The 27,487-nt window shown below is 40.9% G+C and overlaps 1 protein-coding gene across 1 annotated transcript in view; it reads right to left on the bottom strand.

The window, feature by feature from the left end:
* Positions 1-27,487, bottom strand: part of LOC132888895 (kinase non-catalytic C-lobe domain-containing protein 1) — a 125,824-nt gene that overhangs the window by 49,699 nt on the left and 48,638 nt on the right. The window contains exons 9-19 of the mRNA XM_060924989.1: positions 25,771-25,832; positions 25,505-25,663; positions 25,210-25,287; positions 21,367-21,448; positions 20,780-20,972; positions 19,906-20,534; positions 19,342-19,480; positions 12,049-12,368; positions 6,792-7,129; positions 4,175-4,268; positions 3,978-4,075 (exon numbers count right to left, since the gene is read on the bottom strand). Of these exons, the coding sequence (XP_060780972.1) occupies positions 3,978-4,075; positions 4,175-4,268; positions 6,792-7,129; positions 12,049-12,368; positions 19,342-19,480; positions 19,906-20,534; positions 20,780-20,972; positions 21,367-21,448; positions 25,210-25,287; positions 25,505-25,663; positions 25,771-25,832 (2,192 nt within the window). The remainder of the gene's footprint in view (positions 1-3,977; positions 4,076-4,174; positions 4,269-6,791; positions 7,130-12,048; positions 12,369-19,341; positions 19,481-19,905; positions 20,535-20,779; positions 20,973-21,366; positions 21,449-25,209; positions 25,288-25,504; positions 25,664-25,770; positions 25,833-27,487) is intronic.

Genomic DNA, 27,487 nt, shown 5'->3' with positions numbered 1-27,487 from the left:
AATTGTGCCAAATCTCCTGTACCTATGTGCCAAGTTTAGTGAAGATCTGTCGAGAGTTTGTGTTGATAAATGTAATGTGAAAGGCATTGAAGGAGGTGGTAGGTGGATGTTGTGGCCCCCCCAGGACCTCCCTGGGGCCCGTACCTGAATTTTGTTTATATCCGCAAAATTCTGGGTCATCAGCGGACCTACTTACCAAATTTGGTGAAAATCCATCAAGAAATGGTGACGTTAGCTCAAGACAAACAAACAAACAAACAAACTTTACCGCTTATTATATAGATTCATGGAAGGAGTTTCCAAATCCAGCCACTGGGGGTGCATAAGTGTACTCTTGGTGCTGGTCCCAAGCCCGGATAAATTGGAGAGGGTTGCGTCAGGAAGGGCATCCGGTGTAAAACTGTGCCAAATCTAACATGCGGATTGAAAAGAGAAATACCATACCGGATCGGTCGGGGCCCGGGTTAACAACAGCTGCCTCCGGTACTGTTGGTCAACAGTGTGCCGGTGGAAAGTGTGCTACTGTTGCGCCAAAACGGAGAAGGAAAAAGAGAGGGGGGAGGCGTGTTAGGAGACAGCATGAAAGATGGAAGGGAAGGAGCTTAGAATTGAGGGTAGGAACACTGAATGTGGGAACACTGACTGGCAGAGCGAGAGAGTTAGCAGGTATGATGGAAAGAAGGAAGTTGGACATTTTGTGTGTGCAGGAGACGAGGTGGAAAGGAAGCACGGCCAAGAACATTGGAGGTGGATGCAAATTGTTTTATTATGGAGTTGATGGAAAGAGAAATGGTGTTGGTATTGTTTTGAGGGGAGAGTTGGTCAACAGTGTGATTAATGTGAAGAGGGTGTCAGATAGTGATAGGCATGAAGTTGGAGATTCAAGGAGTGGTAATCAATGTTGTGTGCGCCTACGCCCCACAGGTTGGATGTGAGAATGAAGAGAAAGAGTCTTTCTGGGAAAAGATGGATGAAGTGGTAGAAAGTATACCGAGGGAGGAGCGTGTGCTGATAGGAGCAGGTTTCAATGGACATGCTGGCAAGGGAAACAGAGGAGATGAGGTTGTGATGGGCAGATATGGTGTAAGAGAGATAAATGTGGAGAATGTGTTTGCCATAGTGATGGATAGCTTGACGGACGAAGTGAGGCAAGAGTCACCATGGAACATGATGTTTGCGGATGATATTGTGATATGTGGTGAAAGTAGAAAGGAGGTTGAGTTGGGTTTGGAGAGATGGAGGTATGCATTGGAACGAAGAGGAATGAAGGTGAGCAGTAGCAAAACAGAATACATGTGCATCGGTGAGAATAGGGATGAGAGTGTAGTAAAGATGCAAGGAGTAGACATAAAGAAAGTTGGTGAATTTAAGTACCTGGGGTCAACTGTGCAGGAAAATGGGGGCTGTGATAGTGAGGTGAGAAAGAGAGTGCAGGCAGGGTGGAGCAGTTGGAGAAGGATTTCGGGAGTCATTTGTGATAGGAAAGTTCCAGCAAAAGTGAAAGGTAAGATGTATAAGACAGTAGTGAGACCAGCTGTGATGTATGGATTGGAGACCGTACCCTTAACGAAGAGACAGGAGGCAAAGTTGGAGGTGGCGGAGTTGAGAACGTTACGGTTTGCAATGGGAGGTTGGACAGGATAAGGAACGAGCACATCAGAGGGACAGCACATGTGGAGAGCTTGGGAATTAAGGTAAGAGAGACGAGACTGAGATGGTGTGGCAGCGGGGGCGTGGTCAAGCACCGGTCTGTGACAGGAGGGCGGAGTCAGGGAAGGTAAGTGGCAGATTCATTTCACCTGAGAGCAATTAACCTGTGTTTGTGTGTCTTCCCAGGGACCGCGCCCTATTTAGGGAGGGAGAGCGAGAGCAGAGGAGATCTCTCCCGAACCAGACATCGGATGTGTGTGTGTGTGTGTGTCTGGTTTAGACCGATTGTGTTCCCTGAAAAGTGGAAGCAATAAAACGATTTGTTGAACCTGATCTCTGTCCTGCCGTCCTTAGGTCGCTGAGACGGGCGGGACTAACAGCCAACCCAAAGAAGTGTGCGATTGGGCGGGTGGAAGTACGGTATCTGGGCTTCCACTTGGGCAACGGGCAGGTGCGTCCCCAAATTAATAAGACAGCAGCGATTGCGGCCTGCCCGAGGCCCAAGACCAAAAAGGGGGTGAGACAGTTCCTGGGGCTGGCTGGCTACTATCGTAGGTTTATACCTAATTATTCGGACGTCACCAGCCCGCTGACTGACCTCACTAAAAAGGGGGCGCCAGATCCGGTCCAGTGGACGGAGCAGTGCCAGCGGGCTTTCTCTGAGGTAAAGGCTGCACTGTGTGGGGGGCCACTTTTACACTCCCCTGACTTCTCTCTCCCTTTTATGTTACAGACGGATGCGTCGGACAGAGGGCTGGGGGCCGTTTTGTCCCAGCAGGTGGAGGGGGAGGATCGCCCAGTCCTATACATCAGCCGCAAGCTGTCAGTGCGTGAGGGGCGCTACAGCACGATCGAAAAGGAGTGCCTGGCGATCAAATGGGCGGTCCTCGCCCTCCGGTACTACCTGCTGGGGCGCTCTTTCACCCTCTGTTCGGACCACGCGCCCCTCCAATGGCTCCACCGCATGAAAGATGCCAACGCGCGGATCACCCGTTGGTATCTGGCACTCCAACCCTTTAATTTCAAGGTGGTCCACAGGCCGGGGGCGCAGATGGTCGTGGCGGACTTCCTCTCCCGTCAAGGGGGGGGGGAGTCGGCTGCGGGCCGGACGGCTGCCCGGCCTGAGTCGGGCGGTGGGGGTATGTGGCAGCGGGGGCGTGGTCAAGCACCGGTCTGTGACAGGAGGGCGGAGTCAGGGAAGGTAAGTGGCAGATTCATTTCACCTGAGAGCAATTAACCTGTGTTTGTGTGTCTTCCCAGGGACCGCGCCCTATTTAGGGAGGGAGAGCGAGAGCAGAGGAGATCTCTCCCGAACCAGACATCGGATGTGTGTGTGTGTGTGTGTCTGGTTTAGACCGATTGTGTTCCCTGAAAAGTGGAAGCAATAAAACGATTTGTTGAACCTGATCTCTGTCCTGCCGTCCTCTGTGCTCCACCCACACCTAGGGAAAGCTACAGATGGTATGGGCACATCCTGAGAAGAGGTGCAGAGCATGTTGGAAGGAGAATGTTGAGGATGGAGCTGCCAGGCAAACGAAAACGACAAAGGCCAAAGAGGAGATACATGGATGTGGTGATAGAGGACATGAAAGTGGCAGGTGTGGTAAAGAAGGATGGCGGAAGACAGGGAGCAATGGAGACGAAAGATCCGCTGTGGCGACCCCTAATCAGGAGCAGCCAAAAGAAGAAGAAAATGGAAGGAGTTTCCAGTGTCAGTGTTTTGTAATGGGCAATAAGTTTTCCACCACAAGTGAGTCTTTAGGACAGAAGTCCTTTTTACACGTTCTGGTTTCTCAGTAACATGACGACAAGTAGAGATTTTTTTGTCTTATTCACTTCAACAGAGAGATAAGAGGGTGGTGAAGGAATAACTGATAGTAAGTGCTACAGTGCAATAACAGGAACTAATTAACGTTCCACAAACTTAAATATAACTGTGTAACATAAAAGTGTGGCTCTTTAACAAATTACAAATTGCAACTGGAGGCAAACTGATGTGGTACAAGAGGAATAAAACACTTCAGAACATGGAAAATAATCTTTTGGGTGGTAACGACCCTCCGTTATAGAAGAACTTTATAACTAAAGTTAACATTTTATGACTTCCAGAGTTATGAAATATCCTAAAGAAAAAAAAAAACCCACCACATCTTTTTCCACGTATATAAGAAATGTAAAGCAGCATCTGATCCCCCTCTAGTACTGGGGGTTTTGTCATAATTGTTCTTTCAAAACTATTCCAATACTCTATCTATTCTTGATTATTCACTGGATTGCTTTGTGTTTTATCAGTGGAAACATGTGAGAAGGAATCTGTCGAGACCTACCTGGAGATATTGCCTTACAGAGTTAAGGAACTCTACTTTAGTTCTTAGTTCATCAAACTGGGCCCTCAGTTTGGACAGCATCACCTTTGCTTCAGAAGCTGCAACAAAAAATTCACAAACGTCATGTTTAAAAAAAAAAAAAAAAAATAGATGAACAAAAGCATCATTGTGCTTTTCAATGATACAATTTGCCACACCTTTATTTTTCCTCTCTTGTTGAATTAGTTTGTGGTAGTAATTTCTGGTCTTCTTTAAATTTTTGCTCTCAATCATCAGCTGTTGCTGAAGTTCCTGAAGGAAAGAACACAAAGATTATAGGTAGGTCCATAAGGCTGAGCAGAAACCTGAGAATACAGAGTTAGGTAAGAAACAGTGCTGGCATTAAACAAGCCACAGTGATCCTAAAAGACAGGACATGGAGCATGATATTCATAGGTACTGGTATGTTACTGGTTCAGGAGTTCGAATTCAGTGTTTAATATTTTGGTGTGTCTGTGTGCTTCACTATGGTAACATCATTGATGGCTAGTGCTTTGATGCAGGAGGTGTGTGTGGAGCACAGCTGTAGCTTCTGTCCTCCCGTAGAGTTCTTACTGTCTGACTGTTGAGCCATTCAAAGCTCTCTTCATAATAATCAAAGCACTCAGCTCTCTTAGTAACAGTTGAAACACACACACACACACCATATTACGTATATTAAGAATATACTATATGTCCACAGCAATGGCTGCATGTAAATTTCTGGTAACCTTGATTTCAATTTGAGCGTTTGATATCATTTCGGCGGCACGGTGGTGTAGTGGTTACTGCTGTCGCCTCACAGCAAGAAGGTCTGGGTTCGAGCCCTGTGGCTGGCGAGGGCCTTTCTGTGTGGAGTTTGCATGTTCTCCCCAGGGCTTTGAACCAGAATTTTTTTCCTATTGGTTCGTTCCGAACAGAAACGGAATTTTAACGTTTCCGGTTTTGGGTTCCACCATTAAATTGACGTTCCCGAACCGGTTAGAACAAAAAAACTTCGTTCCCGGAACGGTTAATTACGTTCCCTGTCAGCTGTTTAACAAATGGCTATAAAATTATGTCTCTGTCTCATCCAGCTTAAGCCAAATGTAGGCTAATTCTATTACAACCTTCATTAAATAAGACAAGAAATCATTCAAAACAATTATTATTTCAAATGTTGGCGATTTGGATTCTCAGTATGTCTTCCCATCTACACAAACAGAAAAAGTGCCAAAAATGAAAGCTAATTCGTTTAGCGTGTTACCAAAGGCTAGTCAGGCCCTATGCATTGATAGGCTAACAGAGGTTAACGTCATTTAATGTTCGCGAGCCTCTCATTAACGTGGACAAACATATTGATATCGTGTTTGAAATTGACGTTTTTGAATAACGATAGACTGCAATATTTACCTCTTATTTAAGATGTGGAGACGTGATAGTAGTCCACCCTCCCGCTCTCTCCATTCAGTCAGCGAACGTCACACAGGAAGTGAACCCCAGCGGGTCATAGAAACTTGCGCAGGAGAAGAATGACTTTTTTTTTAATTTGTAGGCTACGGAAACTTTGAGGAACGAAATAAAAACCGGTATTAACCGGTTACCATTATTTTTAATAAGCGTTTCTGTTCCGGAACATAAAAAATAATAAAGTTTTTGGTTTCGTTTCTGTTTCATGTGAAATAGAAAAAGTTCCCTGTTTTCGTTTTCGTTCCTTGAACCGGTTCAAAGCCCTGGTTCTCCCCATGTCTGCGTGGGTTTCCTCCGGGTGCTCCGGTTTCCCCCACAGTCCAAAGACATGCAGGTTAGGTTAACTGGTGACTCTAAATTGACCGTAGGTGTGAATGTGAGTGTGAATGGTTGTCTGTGTCTATGTGTCAGCCCTGTGATGACCTGGCGACTTGTCCAGGGTGTACCCCGCCTTTCGCCCGTAGTCAGCTGGGATAGGCTCCAGCTTGCCTGCGACCCTGTAGAACAGGATAAAGCGGCTACAGATAATGAGATGAGATGATATAATTTCACAATCTAATAACTTTGCCAATTCTCGTTTGATTGACCTCAAAGTTTAAGAGCATGTGTGGAAACAGGTCAAAATTTTATGTTTCATGTTTTTTGTTTTTATCTTTTTAGGTATAGAAATGCCATTCACTGGAAAAGAAAATGTGTTTTGTGTGTTCGAGTATGCTCGAACACAGTCGAACAAGACTGCGCAGCGTGTATTTATGAGAGAATTCTCTAAAAATGCACCAACTGCAATGCAGATTTGGACACGGCACAAAAAGTTCAAAGAGGAAGGCTGGGTTAGGCGTGCATATTGAAAATTTGTGAACTCGTTCGTGGAATCCACATACCTTTTGAATTTCTCATTCAAATTTTGAGGAATAAATCTTTTACTGCTGTTCAGTTTCATTTGCCTAGACTATGTAGTTTCTGGGATATTTACATCTCAAATAATATCAAATGTTTTGAAACACCCTGTATATTGTGGCCTTAGTATTAAAAGAATGATATATGAATGGCAGAACCTTATAATACTAATGTCATGATATGTGTAAAGGAAGGGATACATTTTATTGGAGCAAACCATTTTTTCCATTTAAAAAAAAAAAAAAACATACCTGGTAAAATTCTTGGTATAAGAATGGTGGCTCCTTTTAGTATAGTTAGCATTAAGCAAACATTGAAAATAAAGATTAAGGCACATTCAGGACAGAAAACAAAGCCAGCAGGCTGAACTTTACATTCAACCGCAACATGGTATTCAGTTAGAGTTTCATATTCCCCTCAAACACATACATGTACAGCTGTGGCTCTTACCTGTGATTTATCTTCCAAGCTTGGTGAGTCAGTGTGGCTGCTCAGTTTGTAAGCATACGCCACCACTTCTTGGCTGAAAAAGACTTCTCCGTACAGAGCCAGGGCCCAGGTTGGGCGGGACAGAGGGCCCTGAAAGCCTGAGTAGGAGGACATTGCCCTGTCTGAGATCAATGAGTCAGAATCATCCATTTCTGCAGAGCAGTCCAGGGAAAGCTGGGTCTCGGTACTCTCCTCCAGTTCAGAATATTGGCACAGAGAATCATCACTACACACGCGCACTTCAGCTCCATCTACTGGAGAGCTGCTGCTCTTCATGTCCATACTGAGCCCACTCAACACTAGAACAAAGAGCCAAAATAACCTGGATAAGTGTGCTGATGTGTGTGTGACAGAATAGAAACAATAGAAATCATGCACATTTTAAAGTGAGAGATAAAACATCACAGGGTTGTGTGATGCCTTGAAAGTGATCATTTCCCAAACCTGGAACAAGTGTTTTGCTGCTCTAATTCCCCTGCAATTTCCAATGAATAACATTTTTATCTATTAACCCTTTGATGCAAAACATATGCGCACCCCTTCTAATGCACAACATGGGTCAAAAATGACCCGCATTCATTTTCAAGGTTATTTCATGCTGACTGAGTTTTTCTTTGCTCTATCGTTTGAAATCAATTTATTTTATGATTGAATATTCCAAGTATTCTTTAAATATCTTGTTTTTAATTACCACAAATCATTAATTTAATTTTTTCTTTCCTATTTTATGAACAAAAATACTTTTTATATTACTACACATGGGTCATCCAAGTGTGATTTAAAATTCATCTCATCTCATTATCTGTAGCCGCTTTATCCTGTTCTACAGGGTCGCAGGCAAGCTGGAGCCTATCCCAGCTGACTACGGGCGAAAGGCGGGGTACACCCTGGACAAGTCGCCAGGTCATCACAGGGCCGACACATAGACACAGACAACCATTCACACTCACATTCACACCTACGGTCAATTTAGAGTCACCAGTTAACCTAACCTGCATGTCTTTGGACTGTGGGGGAAACCGGAGCGCCCGGAGGAAACCCACGCGGACACGGGGAGAACATGCAAACTCTGCACAGAAAGGCCCTCGCCGGCCACAGGGCTCAAACCCGGACCTTCTTGCTGTGAGGCGACAGCGCTAACCACTACACCACCGTGCCACCCTGATTTAAAATTAAATGTCTTAATACTATAATAATAATTTGTTTCAAGTAATTACTTTAGCAGTGAATGGGGCCAGTTATTTATTCATTAACTATGTAGTTAGCTAAGCCAACTACAATAAAATTAGCTAACTAAAGTAGAATATGTCGACAGCTCGGTAGCTAATAGTAATTACTTGTAACTTTCTGACAAGTAATCTACTCACTCTCAAGGTAACCTAAACATCATCAATTTTTTTCTAAGGTAATGTTAGAACAATTGAAAAACATTACTTGCATGTATTAGATGGGCAAAGGGCGCTGTGCTGAGCTGTGAAATGTCTGACACAAGCACAATTCACAGTTCCCACCAAATGCTGTAGTAAATGCATGCAGGTCGGTTCTGACCCATGTGTGTAAACTTGATGTAGAATTACAAAAGCTGTGCTTGTTCATAACTTAAGAAAGGAAAAATAAAAATGATGATTTGTGCTAAACAAAAACAAGATATTTACTGCATATTTGGAAAAGTAAATGACAAAATGAATTTATTTCAAAAGTATATCATAGAAACACTCAGCCATACATGAAATAACCTGGAAAATGAATGCAGGTCGTTTTTGACCCATGTTGTGCATTAGAAGGGTAGTGATACAAAAAGGGTTTTTATTCAAAAAGTAAGAAAGGAAAAAATGAAATAAGGATGTATGATGATCAAAAACAAGTTAATTGAGGAATACCTTGAATACTGAATGATGGAATTAATTTATTGCAAAGATATAGAAGATAAAAACTCAGCCGGGTCACTTTTGACCCATGTTTTGCATCAAAGGTTTTGTATCATGACACTTTATTCTGTTTGTAGCTGGGTTGTTTTACAATCAGGGTACAAAGTTTGTGTCACAGGGGTCCAAAATTCAAATTGATTCAAACTGGTTCAAGGACAAGTTAAAGAACAGATTTCAGGTAATTTTTCGACATGTGCATGGTAGTTTTGTGTAATCTGCTATAAGATAAAGAAGATTAAGTGTAGCTTTAAGCAGGGCTGGGAGAAACAAATGAAGTGATTCTCGGAGAGGACTTTTTTTTTTTTGACAATTCAGAATCCACTACTTCCATAGTGCTTTTAAATATAAGGCTGTAAGCTTTGTGTTAGTTGTCTCTAATATTTATGTCCCAATATCTTGACCACATTTTAGGATGAAAATAATCATTTTAGATATGTTATTTTATATTGAAAAATTAGCTGTCTCGGAGAGGACATTTTTTTGACACAATTACATACTAATTTGATCAAAATAGTCTGAAAACTTACTGGCATTCAACATTAAAACTTAACTATGTTTCCAATTATATGGAACCAAATATTTGTTTTATGGTATAAAGAATGATTTAAGTGCATCCCTTTTGGAGCTACCTATGGTCAAAAAAGCACTTTTTCTAAATGACACGAGTAATTTTGCTAAATATGACATATATTGCCATACATTCACCAAAAATAATGTTATCACCAAAATTTTTTTTTGCACGGTAAATAGAGCGATCACAGGGCTACAATAAACAACCAAGTTTATTTAGTCAAGCCTTTTGATATTGAAGATAATAAGTGTTAAATGTGATTTTTAGCTTGCGAACCCTGATTGTAAAATAACCCAGCTGCATCTACTGTTGTGGAACACGCATGCGACAAGTTAGCTTCTGTTATCACTTACCTTATAAAATAACCTGAGTTTGTCATATTAGAGAGAAATGGCAAAATGCAACACTCTATCCTTAGACTTTCCCGTGGCTGAAGAGGAACGGTTTTACCTATTACTGTTACAAAGCGCTGACACTAGAGATTCCTTGAGACGTTAAATAAACATATCCTTGCAGAAAACTCTGCCAAGCATGTCAACAATGATATATTTTCCTTTGTTAAAAAGCAGCATGTTTTTAATTGTGTTTATTACCACACTTGGATTACGTGGCGCGTTATCTGCTGTACTAGTTCCCCTGAATGAGCTGTTAGAATAGAAATGATAACGTATTCAACAGAGTGCATTAATATAAACCTGTGAGTTGCATTGGAGATTCTACTGTCAGAAATGCTGTCAAATAAAATTAATCAACACCTTCTGATCAATCAGATTTGCGAATTCAACTGTACCCTGGTATGATGTACAGTAATACAGTATTTGGGTTGTTATCCAGTTATTTTGTTATCTAGCTCATACTACTAATGATAAGCAAACAGAAAAAGAATACCATTGTGTTTACTATTGCTAAATATTGCTAAGATAAGAAATATAAATGTCACTATATAATGCAGAAAAACTAGTTCATGCTTTTGTTACCTCTAGGTTGGATTATTGTAATGCCTTACTGTCTGGATGTTCCAATAAGTACGTAAACAAGCTCCAGTTAGTTCATAATGCAGCAGCAAGAGTCCTTACTCGAACTAGAAGATATGACCACATCACGCCTGTCTTATCCACACTGCTCTGGCTCCCAATCAAATTTCGTATTGATTATAAAATACTACTATTGACCTTTAACACACTGAATGGTCTCGCACCACAGTACCTAAGCGAACTTCTGCTCCTCTATGACCTGCCATGCCTACTTAGATCAAAAGGTGCAGGCTATCTGCTGGTACCTCGTATAGTGAAGGCTACATCAAAGGGCAGAGCTTTTTCTTACAAATCCCCACAGTTATGGAACAGCCTTCCAAGTAGTGTTTGGGAATCAGACACAGTCTCAGTGTTTAAGTCTAGGCTGAAAACATATCTATTTAGTCAAGCCTTTTGTTAATGGTGTTTATTAGGTAAAGGAGGAGATCTGGAGGGTCCTCAGGCATAGAGTATTTTGGTAAACTGGGATGTACCATATGGGTGCTGTCCCCGCCACTCGGGTTTGTTGACGGTGTAGTGGCTGGCTGCTTTATGTTCTAGGGCTTTGTATCATTTATGTCCCAGGGCTCCCTCATGACTATGTTACCTTCTGGTTCTCCCTTTTTAGTTATGCGGTCATAGTTAGTTTTGCCAGAGTCCTTGCTTGCACTCAGTGCAAAATGTACACTGTTCTTACTCTTTAGGTGACATTGGGCATACCTAACAACCTGCGTTCCCCCGTCTCTCCCTCTGTCTGTCCCTCTCTGTTGAGTTACATATCGATCCAGAGACACCAGTGGTGCTGACCTCTTCTGCTCCTTGGACCTGCCTGATCCATCCTGATGCCCTACATCTAGCTGGAGTCTCATCACATTGCTCCTGTGGAGGACGGCCCCATATGGACAGTCAAAAGTCGCACTTGGAAGATGGCTCTGGACACTTATGTCTGAGGACCACAGTTGACTTGCTAACTTTAGGACTGCAGTTGTCATGAACTGTTTTGCACTCAAGTTTCCATCAATGAACAGTTTATAACTTCAACACAACAGACTTCATGTTAAAACTATAGTGAATTTCGTGGTTACACAGTTATACTTTGTGACTGTATAGGACACTGTTATAGAAGCGAGTTATTTATAATCATGCTATCTGTTATCAACCAAATGAGGATGGGTTCCCTTTTGAGTCTGGTTCCTTTCAAGGTTTCTTCCTCATGTCGTCTGAGGGAGATTTTCCTTTCCACCATCGCCACAGACTTGCTCATCAGGGATAAATTAAGGATAAAATTAACTCATGTTTAAAAAGTCTATAATTTTCTGTAAAGCTGCTTTGCGACGTCTGTTGTTAAAAGCGCTATACAAATAAACTTGACTTGAAACTTGACTTGTTTACAAAAACATGAGAAAAAAAGAAAGGGAAGGAAGAGAAAGAGGAGGAAAGTTCACGTTCCAAGTGTTTCCAGAGCAAAGCTGAATAAGAGAGAAGCATTGAGGCTTCTCTGTGTGTGTGTGTCTGGCAGTGGTGAATACATTTCACCCATTATAAGTTCATCCAACAAGACATTGCTGCATTCATAGTTTCATGCAACAGCCAATCCAAATTACAATGATACAAATACATCCTCTCTTTTAAAAAAAAAAACCCAAAACTCAGTTGACATATGGAAGTTTTAAGTCCTGACAGATGTCACTGTTGGCCACACCTACCTGTGCTGTCATTAAGATGATGCTTCTTAAATGGGACTGGTTGAGTCTCTTTCTGCATGTTCCTGATCTCATCGGCCGTTTTTCCTTCTCCTCTTCCGTCTTCTGTTCTTATACGTCCTTGTTTGTCCTTAGTCTCTCCTTGGTTTTGTTGTCTAGTTGCTTTATGTTGTCTCTCTTCTGGAGCATGGTACTTGTTTGCATTGTGGTCAAGCTGACCGTGTTCTGTGTTCCCTCCCTCCTCTCCCTCACACCTCTTGGCACCCGTGAGTGATGTCAGTGCCCTTTCCTCGAGCTCCGATGAAGGATCTTCAGCCGACGCACTGAGAGAAAGAAAAACAAGCAGAGAGAAAGGAGAATGAAATACAACATAGTTTCCTTTCACATTTCCTGCAGGACACATGCCCCAGACCAGTCATGAAAGTCAAACTGCCCACTAAATTCAAGCAGGCTAATATAAATATTCACTCGAGAAACCACCAATCAACCTCTCACAGTAGAGAAGTAAAGCATTCCTTCTTCTTATTTCCTCAAACAGATTAGCCTGGTGATGTTTTGCAAAACTTCAAAGCTGCCTCTTTGGTCAAGGGGGGCAGGTGACACGTCTAGATACCCAACGATCTGCAAGAGCTTCTGTCAGGTCTTCAGTTCTTTTACCAGGACTATTTCTCAAGAAGGTCTTACAGAGAGCTCAATCAAGCAAAACTGGCAAACCCTAAATATCTGTTCTTGGCCATGCACACCTCATTAGAATCAGACATGCAGTCTTGCAACTGCTCAAACCAATGCCATATCTGTTTTTTTTTCCCCTGAAAAGAATACCTCTGTCTTACACACATGCTGTATATAGATTTAGATCCCTAATGAGCAACCCAGGCACAATAATGGGAAGGAAAAGATCCTGAGATCTCATCTCATCTCATTATCTCGAAGATCCTGAGATGACATAAGGAAAAATCCCTGAGAGGAACCACACTCTTCTGGGTGACACTGGATAATTAGGACTATACAGTACATCTACCTGTTAAAACATGTGGCACAGGATTATTGTAATGTGTGTACAGAGGCAGCACAATAAGTAGCCTATATATGCTCAGCATAAAGTTTATTCAGGATAATCCAAGAATAATCCCCAAAGTCCTTAGTAGGGTTTAGAGAACAGGTAGACTAGGGCAATTCTTCAGCAGAGAGGCCAAAATTATGAAATTTTTAAGAATGCGTTAACTTGTCAGCTCAGTGATATTGCTAGAGTATGGAATCCAAGGCAAAATGTACTGAAGACCATATGTAAAAATCATCAGCCCAATTATAGCAATGTCGCTTCAAAGAAATCGTGATTTGAATTTTAAGAAATGAAAGTTTAATTTTTTTCTGACATAATTCCGTTACTGACTTTTCTTTCCTCATAAAAGGTTTTGCATTCAGAGTTGAACACAGAATTTTTCTATGCTTTTTTTTTTTAGTGTTAAAAGATACCCCATGCAGTGTGAAATTTTTATTTAATCCCATTATCTTGAGTACTGCAATGAAAAAGTTACCACATTTTGCTGTGAAGGTCGTTCCATTACTGAAGAACTACCCACTAAAACAAACAGTGACCAGAAAAAAATGACAAGAGAGGGACAGAGACAAGAGCAGAATGACAACAAAAGCCCTTTTTAAAACAAAACCATATGACTTGATCTCAAAACAAGACGTGCAGTGATTTGAACAGCACTGTGTGCCACGAAGAATAACTTGTGACATTATCGCTATATACAGTGGTGCTTGAAAGTTTGTGAACCCTTTAGAATTTTCTATATTTCTGCATAAATATGACCTAAAACATCATCAGATTTTCACACAAGTCCTAAAAGCAGATAAAGAGAACCCAGTTAAACAAACGAGACCAAAATTATTATACTTGGTCATTCATTTACTGAGGAAAATGATCCAATATTACAAATCTGTGAGTGGCAAAAGTATGTGAACCTCGAGGATTAGCAGTTAATTTGAAGGTGAAATTAGAGTCAGGTGTTTTCAATCAATGGGATGACAATCAGGTGTGAGTGGGCACCCCGTTTTATTTAAAGAACAGGGATCTATCAAAGTCTGATCTTCACAACACGTTTGTGGAAGTATATTATGGCACGAACAAAGGAGATTTCTGAGGACCTCAGAAAAAGAGCTGTTGATGCTCATCAGACTGGAAAAGGTTACAAAACCATCTCTAAAGAATTTGGACTCCACCAATCCACAGTCAGACAGATTGTGTACAAATGGAGGAAATTCAAAACCATTGTTACCCTCCCCAGGAGTGGTCGACCAACAAAGATCACTCCAAGAGCAAGGTGTGTAATAGTCGGTGAGGTCACAAAGGACCCCAGGGTAACTTCTAAGCGACTGAAGGCCTCTCTCACATTGGCTAATGTTAATGTTCATGCGTCCACCATCAGGAGAACACTGAACAACAATGGTGTGCATGGCAGGGTTGCAAGGAGAAAGCCACTGCTCTCCAAAAAGAACACTGCTGCTCGTCTGCAGTTTGCTAAAGATCATGTGGACAAGCCAGAAGACTATTGGAAAATGTTTTGTGGATGGATGAGACAAGAATAGGACTTTTTGGTTTAAATGAGAAGCGTTATGTTTGGAGAAAGGAAAACACTGCATTCCAGCATAAGAACCTTATCCCATCTGTGAAACATGGTGGTGGTAGTATCATGGTTTGGGCCTGTTTTGCTGCATCTGGGTCAGGACGGCTTGCCATCATTGATGGAACAATGAATTCTGAATTATACCAGTGAATTCTAAAGGAAAGTGTCAGGACATCTGTCCATGAACTGAATCTCAAGAGAAGGTGGGTCATGCAGCAAGACAACGACCCTAAGCACACAAGTCGTTCTATCAAAGAATGGTTAAAGAAGAATAAAGTTAATGTTTTGGAATGGCCAAGTCAAAGTCCTGACCTTAATTCAATCGAAATGTTGTGGAAGGACCTGAAGCGAGCAGTTCATGTGAGGAAACTCATCAACATCCCAGAGTTGAAGCTGTTCTGTACGGAGGAATGGGCTAAAATTCCTCCAAGCCGGTGTGCAGGACTGATCAACAGTTACCGGAAATGTTTAGTTGCAGTTATTGCTGCACAAGGGGGTCACACCACATACTGAAAGCAAAGGTTCACATACTTTTGCCACTCACAGATATGTAATATTGGATCATTTTCCTCAATCAATAAATAAATGAGCAAGTATAATATGTTTGTCTCATTTGTTAAACTGTGTTCTCTTTATCTACTTTTAGGACTTGTGTGAAAATCTGATGTCTTAGGTCATATTTATGCAGAAATATAGAAAATTCTAAAGGGTTCACAAACTTTCAAGCACCACTGTAGACAAAAACATACAGTTTTCAGTGGGAAGAACAATGTCTAAGTGCTTTAAGTAAAGCTGAGTTTTAAGGTATTTACTGAATGTTGTCAATGCCCTTGTTCAATAGCAGACCTCCAAGACAGAGTAAGTTTATATAGGATGTTCAATTTCCTTTAATTACTCTTTAGGCTGGTTTTAACTTGTTGTTACTATTTTCTCTCAAGATCTGCTAAAAAGCTTAAGCTGATAGCCAATGATCATGTTAAAACATCAGTAAGATCAAAACATTGTACAGATCTAAAATGGCAAAACATTTCTGTAACCCTCATTAACCCTTCACAATTTTCACAGGTTCTATACAGGTTCTATCACATCAAGTTGGAGCTAAGCTAAAATTAATTAATGGAACTTTTATGGAGTCACTTAATTTAGATTGCTAAATTGTATTTAAATAATATTGGCTGGCTTTTTTTCATGGTATATCAGATATATTCCATTCAGCTAGTATGATACTGAACTTGTCTTCGACTCGTTCAATATCATGCTAGCTGAATGGAATATATCTGATAGACCATGAAAAAAAGCTAGCCAATATTCTTATTATTATTATTATTATCATACATACATACATACATACATACATACATACATACATTTCCTTTCAGGTGTTCAACATGTCTTTCTCTTTCAAAATTGTCTCAAAATCTTCCGTATTTAACAAAGTAAACCTGGCGGCCATGTTTGTTTACAAATTGTCACAGTTGCTTTCTAGCGCAGATGTCATGTTGTCTTGACAACTATGCAATATCGTAAACCATATTCAACGCTCATTCTCCATTGGGTAGAGTGATGTAATACACGTAGGGTAAGCGATATGCTAACAATATTGCATGCTATCAAACCAAATGAATGAAACCTGCTAGAAGGGAACAGAATGTGTTTTTATTCCATCAAAAAAAGTGTCCTGTATGTATAATAATATTGAATAGTGCATGGCTACAGATTTTCTGACAATGTTAAAGGTCCCATGGCATGGTGGTTTGTTGATGCTTTAAACGGGCTTGTGGAGGCTTCCGGATGTTATATCCGCAGCCTTTCTCGAAATGAACCCTCGGCACGTAAATATAGCCTCCTGGGAGAAAGCCCCATTTCAGCGCTTTTCCCAGTGCTTCGTTTTGCTAATGAGAAGCAGGAGGCAGGGAAGGGTAGAGGGTGGGGGCGGGCCATGGGGGGAGGGGGAGGGGCTTGACCAAGCTGAGCGCACACATACTCGCTGCTATCAGTGCCTGTAGCCACGCTGCTAAGACAAAATCCCGTTCTCCCTCGGACTCCTTTCGTAAACTCAACGTGACACAGAGAACAGAGAGTGAGAGTGTTCGGAGTGGTAGTTTACGAATGTATAATACCCTAGGCTTGAACACGCACTCCATAACCAAAGAGGATAGAAGCAGCAACTACAGCAACATATCGCTTATCCAACAGAAGACATGCATTGCGGCGCAACAGTCAAACATAAGCTCATAAGTTAAGTCAATTTCCAGACTAAACTCAGTTTAACAGAGCATGCTGCATGCCCTTTAGTTTTGTAGCGCAGATTACCTGGCTAACTGCAGGAAGCAGTTAGCTGCACAGCTAATGTAGCCATTGCTAGGCTAACGCACAGATTTTAAAACACGGCAAAACGACCAGTTATACACTTACTTGTTCGGTGTTTGTGGCTGATGCGGCAGGGATGCTTGGTACGGACCCAGGCTTCAGTGACAGTTGATGTGCAAAACCTGCCCTGTACTGTCCCAAGTTGTGGAAACATTCCTCAGGAAAATGCTTCCGACAAACATACACCGTCTTAGGTAGACTCGACGGCGTATTATTGAAGTAAATAAAATTAAGCCAGTGCGTCTTCAGGGGCTCTCCCGTCGGCAGTAAAAACAGACTCTTTTCTGTGTTGTCACATCCATGTACAGCGCAATTTCCATGTTTCGCTCGCTTAGGTGATGCCATGTTGTTGTGTCCTCTATGGTCTCCTCACTACAACTGGGCGGGGCAATCCATACAGTGGGTGGGAATCCAGAGGGGGGGCGTGGGGATCATCTCCCTTGCTGACGTAGTAAAGGGAAGAGCTTATAAACGCGCCGTTTTGACGCGCCATTCTCAAATGTTGGGCATAGTTTGGTTTACACATTATGAAATTTCTAGCCACTGGGGTGACTTAAGAAGGTCAGAGGAACTCATTTTAACATTAAAAAACCTCAGAAAGTGAAAATTTCATGCCATGGGACCTTTAAAGAAATACCTTAACTGTTCTTAGAGCACTTAAATACTGATGTTGCAATAATTTCAGCCCTCTCCATCTGAACGTGTAAGTGTACTGTATTTCTCAATAGCTACATTCTCCAATGCTATATCTTTTTAACTGTCTCCCTAACAATATTACTATTGTGTTACCAAATATCAAGATAGTATCAGTCAGATTTTGATGTGTGTACAGTATTCTTTACTTTCACCATTTTGTTCTTAATGTTCTGGATCATTAGAAACACTCAAGTCTTTCAATAATTAGATCATTCTTACTGCATACAGAAAAGCACAGTATGGCAAACTGGAGCTATTAAACCTGCAAATAATTTTACAGGACCTTGACCTTCTAGGTGCTTGGAATATACTTCTACCTTACTTGTATGTAGATTTGGATACATTTGTCTGCCAAATAAAAAAAAATATACAGTCCTAGTCAAAGGTTTGGACACACTCACTCATTGTGTGTCCAAACTTTTAACTGGTCCTGTAATTCTAAATGCTAAAAAAAAAAACCCTCAGAAAAATACACCTGGCACATATCAAAAGAACAGTTTAATAAGTTATGTAAAGCAGATTAAAAAAATCCTTCGTCATGAAACCAGCAAACTACTAAATGACAAACCTAAGCACTTTTATCACAAATAACAATGTAAATATATATATGGCTATGTGACTATTATTGCAATTGTGGTTACAAATTAGGATTCTTCATTTTAAATTAAGCAGAAAAGAACAATGATTGATTGAAGACAGCTGACCAGAAGTCACAACAGCAACACATACCAGTTGGATAGTAGTCAGTTGGAAAGCAAGTAACTTGCCATTCAAGAATTCTCCTGGCATCCTTCCTAAATCCATAGAAAACACTTTACAACAGTTTGCATTTTCAGCAAGAAATGGAACTATGGCATTCTCTCTCTCTCTCTCTCTCTCTCTCTCTCCATCATCTCCTCATCCCAGCCCTCCAAGCCTACACCGAGTAGGATCTGAGTGTCATGTGATTCATCCATAAAAAAGGACCTATTGTGTTTGACTGTGCTCCATCCTCCATGCTACACACCCTCCTTGAACTCTTCTTCCTCATGTGACCCATCCAGAAACAAATTCTACAAAGGAGTGGCATTAGCTGCATGGCTTTCTCTCCTCTGTTTACACATCTGGCTTCCTCTATGTATACATCTGGCTCCTGCAGACCCCTCCTAGACTTGAAAGAAGCTCAAGTGTCTTCTTGTCAGTCCCAAGCCCAGGCTTTTCTGTTACCATAGGGATCCATCAGCCTGGAGATGGACTGGGTGAAGGGCTTTTTGAAATGCTTCTAGTATGAATGCTAATGATGGATAGAATGGGGGTAGTGGAGAGTTTGGATCATAAGTGGATATTGTGAAAGTCTCATTGGAAGTAAATTAAAATTCAACGAGCATCACGAAGCTCACTGATTTAGGGTAGACTTCCAGAAAAAAAGGGTGTGCTGCTGGTTGCTGACCTAAATAGGTTGTTAATAATAAAATAATAGTTCTTTCATAGTTATCAGAGTCATATATGACATTCCAGTACTGTCCTTAAAGGCTCAGTGTGCACATGGATGAATTAATATTAAAAAAAAAGTGGTTTCCTGAAACCTGGCACAGGCAATAGGTTGCATGCTACTTACAGAAAAGAGCGGTCATGATTGACAAGACAGTGCAGCAATCCTAGTAGGTCTTTATCCCAGTGGAGATCACTGAACTTCTCCACTATTGCTCTACAGAAGGTCTCGAAGTGCAGGCTTGTTAAAGAAAGAATGTACTCTCCTACAAATAGATAACATAAAAATACTGATATATACAGCAGGAGTTACAAGGGAATAATTTAATGTATAAAGTCCCATTTTAAATAAATAAATAAATAAACCAACAAGAAAATATGCTATAACGCCAATGAACTGCACTCACCCCTTTTTGGTCATAGTGTGGTTATAGTGTAATTAATGATCTAATTCCAGCTTAATTAAATAGATGCTTAATCAGCATAATATGCTTGAGAAAGGTTAGCCAATTTTCCTTTAAAGCAATAAAAAGGTATTATGCTTCAGAATCTAATGCCCTAATCTAATTTCCACAGCAATGCACAAGGGAACACTATGTCCTGAAATATTAGGTCTATTAGCAAACGAGAAAGGTCTCAGCATTTGTATGCAGAAATGGCTGACTTAATCAAAATACCATAATTCAATTACCCATTACCAGCTCCTCTGCTCCATTTTCCAGATAAGAGTCAAAGGCAAACTCCTCTCTGATAAGACCTATGACCTGCTGCAGGATGTGGTGTCTCTGTCGTCTAGTGCGCAGTAACTTGGTATTTTGGGGAGGCTCAGTGATATTCAGGTGAGCTCTATTATTTGAAATGCTGTCTTTGCTGTTCTTGTGGTAAGAGGGCGTGAAACGGTGCTCAGATTCTCCATTCTTGGTAACATGACGCACATCATGCTCAGTGTTTTGGGTTCCTGAATCAGTCTCTGGATCTGCCCTCAATGGCAGGCTAAGATCTAGGCCTGTGATTGGCTGAGAAACAGCTATGTGAACAGGAACCAGTGTGAGCCGGCCATTCTGAGGGTCCTGCTGTAAGAGGAAGTTGTTGCAAACACCGGTAGAGCATGAGACATTGGGATAGGTTGGCAGAGACTGGCTATTTAACTCTGAACAGGCTGTTTGGAGGTTGGTGTGAGGGGAAGAGGTAAGAACAGTTGTGCTACTGGACAAGGATGAACAATAGTCTTCCTCTTGCTCTTCCTGCATCCAGTTTTGTTGAAGTAGTGGTGTTTCAGCACTCAGGTCTTCATTTCCGATTTCAATTTCACTGGGGATGCTTTAACACAATGAACAGAACAGAGATAATAGTCAGATCGCTTAGAAAACCACTGTTTATAAACATTAACAAGTTTTAAAAAGGCAAAAATTATACTATGGATGACAAACACTTTTCCTGTCAAGGTGTGATCGACAGGATTGGAAGTGGTTACTCTTTAAGCTTTTGAGAACTAATTAGTTTGAAGTCACTAAATCAAGTTTATTCATTTCCTTCACACAATAGAGTAATAAGCAATGGCTTACCTGCCTATCCTTGGCTGATGGTTAGGCTTTTCCTCTTCCTTGACATCCTCCTGAGTCACTACTATAGGAGTAAAGTGGGTCGCTAAAGAAGTGAAAGCTTCAGGCAGCCTTGATGTCACAGAGAGAGAGTTGCTCTGGGGAAGAGGACCAGATACAGGGGCCAACCTGACATCATGGCCCAGAGGGATGAAACCTGCAAACAGCATCGCAAAAAAATGGCACACATTAATAATAAATAAATAAATAAATAAATAAATAAAAGCCTAACACTTTATTTTAAACATTATGGTTAAAATGTTTTATTAAACATACAAATAATGTACAGTTAAAGATTTATACAACCAAGGATATAATGCATACAATCTCCATTCCTGCAGGGTTCCAAACTCAAAATAATAAAACTCGATCAAAGTAATTTGGGTCTTCAGAAGCATTCGAACCGTTTTTGAATTTAATCAATTAGAGGTAGGAACTATGCACAGCAGACGGATTTAAATCTCTTGGAGTAGGATTAGGCACTCTTGATGTACTAATCCAGAATGTAATGAGCTGTAATCAGTAAAGAAAGATTCAGATTATAAATATACCAGTTTTCCCCTCAGGTGTAGCTGTGTTTTTGAATGAGCCCACATCTGGGAAACTTTCTTCTTCATTAATCCTGTTGGATGCCTAAAATTACAGAGGAATGCAAGTTTAAATACTAGTTTACATACTGATTAAATCATGTGAAAATTAGGAACATTTCCTAAGATGAAAATATTTGTTATATTACTATATGTATGATACTTTATGGTTCTGTGATAATCTATGATTGTTCATACTATGTTAACATTAAATTATACACACCCAGAGGCCACTCATTGGAATGGAAAAACAACACATAGCATGAACAAGTGGCTTATGATAACACTTATTCCAAGTGTCAACATTTTTAACAAGCTGCCTGAAGGGGGTCCAACTTGCCATATATATGGAGTATTGCCATAAAAGCTGCAATCAATGCTCTTTAGGGATGTATTTTTACACCACTCTGGTTTCTGGATGGTAGTTTGTGTTCATTTAAGTCAAATCTCCAGGTACATATTTACCGGTATATACAATAGTTTACTTGTCATCCATTTGTACTTAATTTATTAATAAATGATTTCGGGAATAATGCAGGTTTAAAATGCACTGACTACGGCTTTAAAGAGGAATCTTATAAGAGTACGTGTTTCCCTTAATCTCATTTCTTAAAGTCAAACAAAACCCAAAAATAAACACCGTTTGTCAATCATGGAAAGTGCCCTGATGTTCTGTCTGCACATTTAAATTAAAAATAAAACTTTATAACAAAAATTTATCCATTTTAAAAGTTATGATATTGATTAAAAAATAGGCTTACCTGGATGCAACCATTTGCACTGAAACCGGATATCCGCCTGTGACATAACTGGCACACTAGTACGCTGTTTGCCGTAGTAATACAGAGCCATCAAATAAAGGCTTCTAATTCATTATCTCATTATCTCTAGCCGCTTTATCCTGTTCTACAGGGTCGCAGGCGAGCTGGAGAGTCACCAGTTAACCTAACCTGCATGTCTTTGGACTGTGGGGGAAACCGGAGCACCCGGAGGAAACCCACGCGGACACGGGGAGAACATGCAAACTCCACACAGAAAGGCCCTCGCCGGCCACGGGGCTCGAACCCGGACCTTCTTGCTGTGAGGCGACAGCGCTAACCACTACACCACCGTGCCGCCCGGCTTCTAATTCTATTAAACAAATAAATAAATTCCCGGGCAACACTGCGCTCGCTCTCTCTCTGTGTGCATGCGTGCGTGCTTTCACTGCTTCAGATAGATTGACTGCAGAGAAAGCACTTTACTGTGTTGTAATGTATATGTGACAAATAAAGGCTTCCAATTCTAAAAATCTAATCAGAAATTTTCTGTAACCATGTGACAAAATCCGTGAATCAACAGACTTCACTTTTATGATGTTTAAATCTCACTCGGCTAGATAATGCATACACAGTACTGACACAGATACTAGTAAACAATCCTGTTGTCATAGCAACGTGATTCATGCCATCTAAAAAGATCACTTTTCTCAGTGCATAAAAACAAACAAAAGCATGTCACATAATACAAGGAAAAATTAATTTTTTGAAACGAACAGACAAACACCGCCTAGCCAATGACGGAGTATTTATAAGCAGCAAAAGGCTCACAAAATCTGGGTACGAGTCTGCTCACTGTTTACTTGTGTGTGTGTGTGTGTGTGTGTGTGTGTGTGTGTGTGTGTGTGTGTGGTTTTATATACTACTGAGGACCAAATGTCCTCACAAGGATAGTAAAATCTGACAATTTTGACCTTGTGGGGACATTTGGATAGTCCCCACAAGGACACTGCTGCTGTTGTGTTTTCGGACAGACAGACAGACAGATAGATGAGCCAAAAAGTTTCCTTTTCATTACTGAGGTTAGGGTTAGGTTGAGGTGCAGGCACATCATTAATTCACTGCAATAATAATGTCAGTGGAAGGTCTTCACAAGGATACCAAGACAAAAGTGTGTGTGTGTGTGTGTGTGTGTGTGTGTGTGTGTGTGTGTGTGTGTGTGTGTGTTCACTGCTTCAATGATCAGGCTTATTTTTACGCCGAAACGCTTGACACATGGGCATCTTCAAAATTGTTTACAACAATTTAAACAATTGTTTACAACAATTTAGAAGTGATGTATCCACTAGATCCATTAGCCTTGGTAAGTCATGTGGTAAGTTACGTCACAATCTCGGATTCTCTTGTGTAATTTGTACTCCGTGCGTGATATCTGAGCCTTGGAGAGAGTGAGAATGCAGTGCCCAAGGACATTGTTTATCTTTTAAAATAAAATCTGTACACAGTATACAGGTACAAATATGAACAAGTGAACACTCAAACATGTTTTGTATGGATATTATTTGTCAGTTTAAAGGAATTTATTTTTGGGTTTTGTTAATATTAAAAGGGCTGATGACATGAACATGACTCTATGCAATTTCTTAAATAAACTATACAACATGGCAAACATGTTAGATTTCTGGTATAATTACATGAAAAGAAGCTGTTGTTATGCAAAAATCCAACTTTTAATTGCACAGCGCAAGAAAACTGGGTCCGTGGCTCGCGGCCATGTTGTGACGTCAGCGGGAGAACACGCTGCGGTTCACTGGCTGTTCTACTCATAGACATCCTATGGTTCTACTCTGGTTCTACTCAATGGAAATGGCGCATGAAAACGCCGGTGAACTCTCTAGTACTAGCTCTTCCTCTTCTGGGAGTCTAGAATTGTGTTGATCTCTTCCGAATAGAATCTATGATAGCCTACCCTCTTTACCCTTTGCCTCTCGTTGCTAGGCGGCAGTTACATGAAAGCCGCAAGCTTTCACAAGCAAATACATGACTGATATCACGCCGACTTTATGATTACATTTATGATTATCATGTAGAATCTATAGCTCTACGTACCTTTATCTTATGTCATTTCAGAACACATGTTCTGACAGGAGGACTGTCTTTGGATCCGGCATAGCTACTAGTAGACCCCCTCCGGAATACTGGCAGTGTTGCCAGATTGGGAGGAATCCCGCCCAGTTGGGCGGTTTCAAGTGCATTTTGGTGGGTTTTGAACATATTTTGGGCTGGAAAACGTCAGCAGTATCTGTTGCCAGATACTGCTGACGTTTTCCAGCCCAAAATATGTTCAAAACCCACCAAAATTCACTTGAAACCGCTCAACTGGGCGGGAAACCTCCCAATCTGGCAACACTGTGTAGGCACTGCTGATGGTAACACACGTTTGTGCTTAACTGCACACCCAAGAGATTCTTTTAAGCTGGGAAGGGTGTCAAAACAATCCAAATCGAAGTGTTCAGAGCACAGGACGGATGTTGGTGAGGGCTCCCACTTGTCACGAGTGCGCCTGACTTGCTTCACCCACTTCGCATGCAGCTCGGGATCTCTGGGAAACTTGAATAAACTTACCCCATCCTTGTAGGTTTTGGAGCAAAAGCCGGCAACACAACGCGAAGGCATAATAACTAATATTATATATATATATATATATATATATATATATATATATATATATATAAAATGTATAATAATAATACTAATAATGACAAACTGAACACCTGTCGCATCAACAACAAACTGGTAAGTTAGGAGGAAGGTTCTTTCGCTGACGTCATATAGCCCCTCCTCCTCCTTCGTCTCCTGGGTGCTGCAGCCCTGTCAAATTTGCCCAAATAGCCGCGTTTTTTATCATAACTTGTAAAATAGGCGCCTTCGTGAATTAATATATGGATCATCGGGAATTACTTTTTATGTTATAAAACATCGCCAAAGATGTCAAAAACGTGTTATCAGCACTTTAAGGAATCTTGTAACCCTACATGCTAATGCATACCTTATGAAGTCTGCTGATTAGCTGTGCCCACACAGTCTCAGCGTCAGTCCCCTGACGGGACAGATAATCATGGCAACTCTGATGCAGCAAGAGAGAAATTTGAATCTTTACACCATTGTACCTATTATTTTCTTACTGTAAAGTCAGGCTGCTTCAATTATCTATGAGGATACAATTATATAAAACTCTTTCAATGAATAGAATATAACACCGAGGTTTACATATAAACATATGAACAAATATATTCAACACATGCAAGTAATTTTGCTCTGAAATTTCTCTTTATGTTTATTACCTTTTTTGCCATAACAATCGATGGCCTTTCAATAGGAGTTTTTTTGGCCATCTCAAGCAGGAGCCTCTTGAGTTTTCTCGGCATAGCTAGCTTCTGATTAGGGGACAAATTAAATTTAGCTGTGGCCCACAAAATAGCTGCCACCCCATATATGCAGGCCTAGGAAGGAACAAAACACATTTTCCTTGCATGCTCAAGCATTTAAATGTTTAAAAAAAACACTAGCTGACAATTCACTATAAAAATAGAGTTACTACTCAGCTTACCTTTTCTGTTAAAATACCATGTTCCTGGAATTCAGGAGCTACATAAAAGACATCACTGGATCCTACAAATAATGACAAAATAGACAGTAGTCCTGGAGCACTGAACATATGCCTTGAAAAAAAAACACTGTCCTAGTACTCAAAGCTCTTTGTTCATTTTCAAGACGTTCTCAGACATTATACCTAGTAATAGAGCTAATTTAACAATAAAGCTGAACTATTATCAGCTAACTAATAAAGTGTCATCAGATTTTGCAAGTGTAACTTCTTTCTGTCATACACACTGGTTTTCCAAAACACTTCATGACAAGAAACATAAAAAATAAAAATAAAAGGAAAAATAATTAAATGGTAGAGCTTTTCCTGGATGGAGAAATGCATTACTGGTGAAGTAGATGAAGCTAGACATAGAATAAGCAATGTTCCTCTTGGAACTGTATGAAAGACCAGCTTTACATACTGAATCAAGCAGATACATGTTTAATAATTTACAAAGCCAAGTGACATAATGCTTTGGATGACCCACCTTCATAGAAATGCATGCAGTGCTAGAGAATTGAAAACTCAGTTGACAATTACAAAGAAACACAGGACAACAAGGATACTTGATCATTCTGCCTGCTGTAAATCAGTATAAGCCAAATTTTATACTGTTACATATAGTGTTGGCTACCAAGCAGTTGAGTAGCTTAGTGAACAAAAATACAGGTTAGGGTAAAAATGCTAATATCACCCAGCCTACACATGAGAAACAGCGATTAGTCACTCAGGATTAGTAAAATGCAGTGGTACGTATGGTAAAGTTAGGTAAGGCATGGTATGGTGTGGTGCGGCATGGTGTTGTGTGGTATGGTGTGGTATAGTATGGGAAGGTGTGGTATATTATGGTGTAGGAAGGTGCAATGTGGTACGGTGTGGGAAGGTGTGGTATGGTGTGGTAAGGTGTGGTGTGGTATGGTGTGGGAAGGTGTTGTGTGGTATAGTATGGGAAGGTGTGGTATATTATGGTGTGGGAAGGTGTGGTATGGTGTAGGAAGGTGTGGTGCGGTATGGTGTGGTATGGTATGGGAAGGTGTGGTATGGTACGGGAAGGTGTGGTATGGTATGGTGTGGGAAGGTGTAGTGAGGTATGGTGTGGTGCGGTATGGTGTGGTGCGGTTTGGTATGGTATGTGAAAGTGTGGTGTGGGAAGGTGTGGTGTGGGAAGGTGTGGTATGGTTGGTGTGGGAAAGTGTAGTATGGTATGGCGTGGGATGGTGTGGTGTGGGAAGCTGTGGTGTGGGAAGGTACAGTGTGGTGTAGTATGGTATGGTACAGTGTATTATGGTAAGGTGTAATATGCTATGGTACGGTGTGGTGTGGTATGGTTAGGTATGGTATGCTATAGTACGGTGTGGTGTGGTATGGTACAGTGTGGTGTGGTATAGTATAGTGTGGTATGGTATGCTATAGTACAGTATGGTGTGGTATGGTACAGTGTGGTGTAGTATGGTATGGTACAGTGTGTTATGGTAAGGTGTAATATGCTATGGTATGGTGTGGTATGGTATGGTTATGGTGTGGTATGGTATGCTATAGTACAGTGTGGTGTGGTATGGTACAGTGTGGTGTGGTATGGTATAGTATGGTGTGGTGTGGTATGGTACAGTGTGGTGTGGTATATGGTATGGTGTGGTATGGCATGGTATGGTATGATGTGGTATGGTATGCTATGGTG

Source organism: Neoarius graeffei, chromosome 7 (genome assembly GCF_027579695.1).
Source record: "Neoarius graeffei isolate fNeoGra1 chromosome 7, fNeoGra1.pri, whole genome shotgun sequence".
Classification (NCBI taxonomy): Eukaryota; Metazoa; Chordata; class Actinopteri; order Siluriformes; family Ariidae; genus Neoarius; species Neoarius graeffei.
Note: the sequence above shows the minus strand (reverse complement) of the source record. Positions and strands in the feature narration are given on the sequence as shown.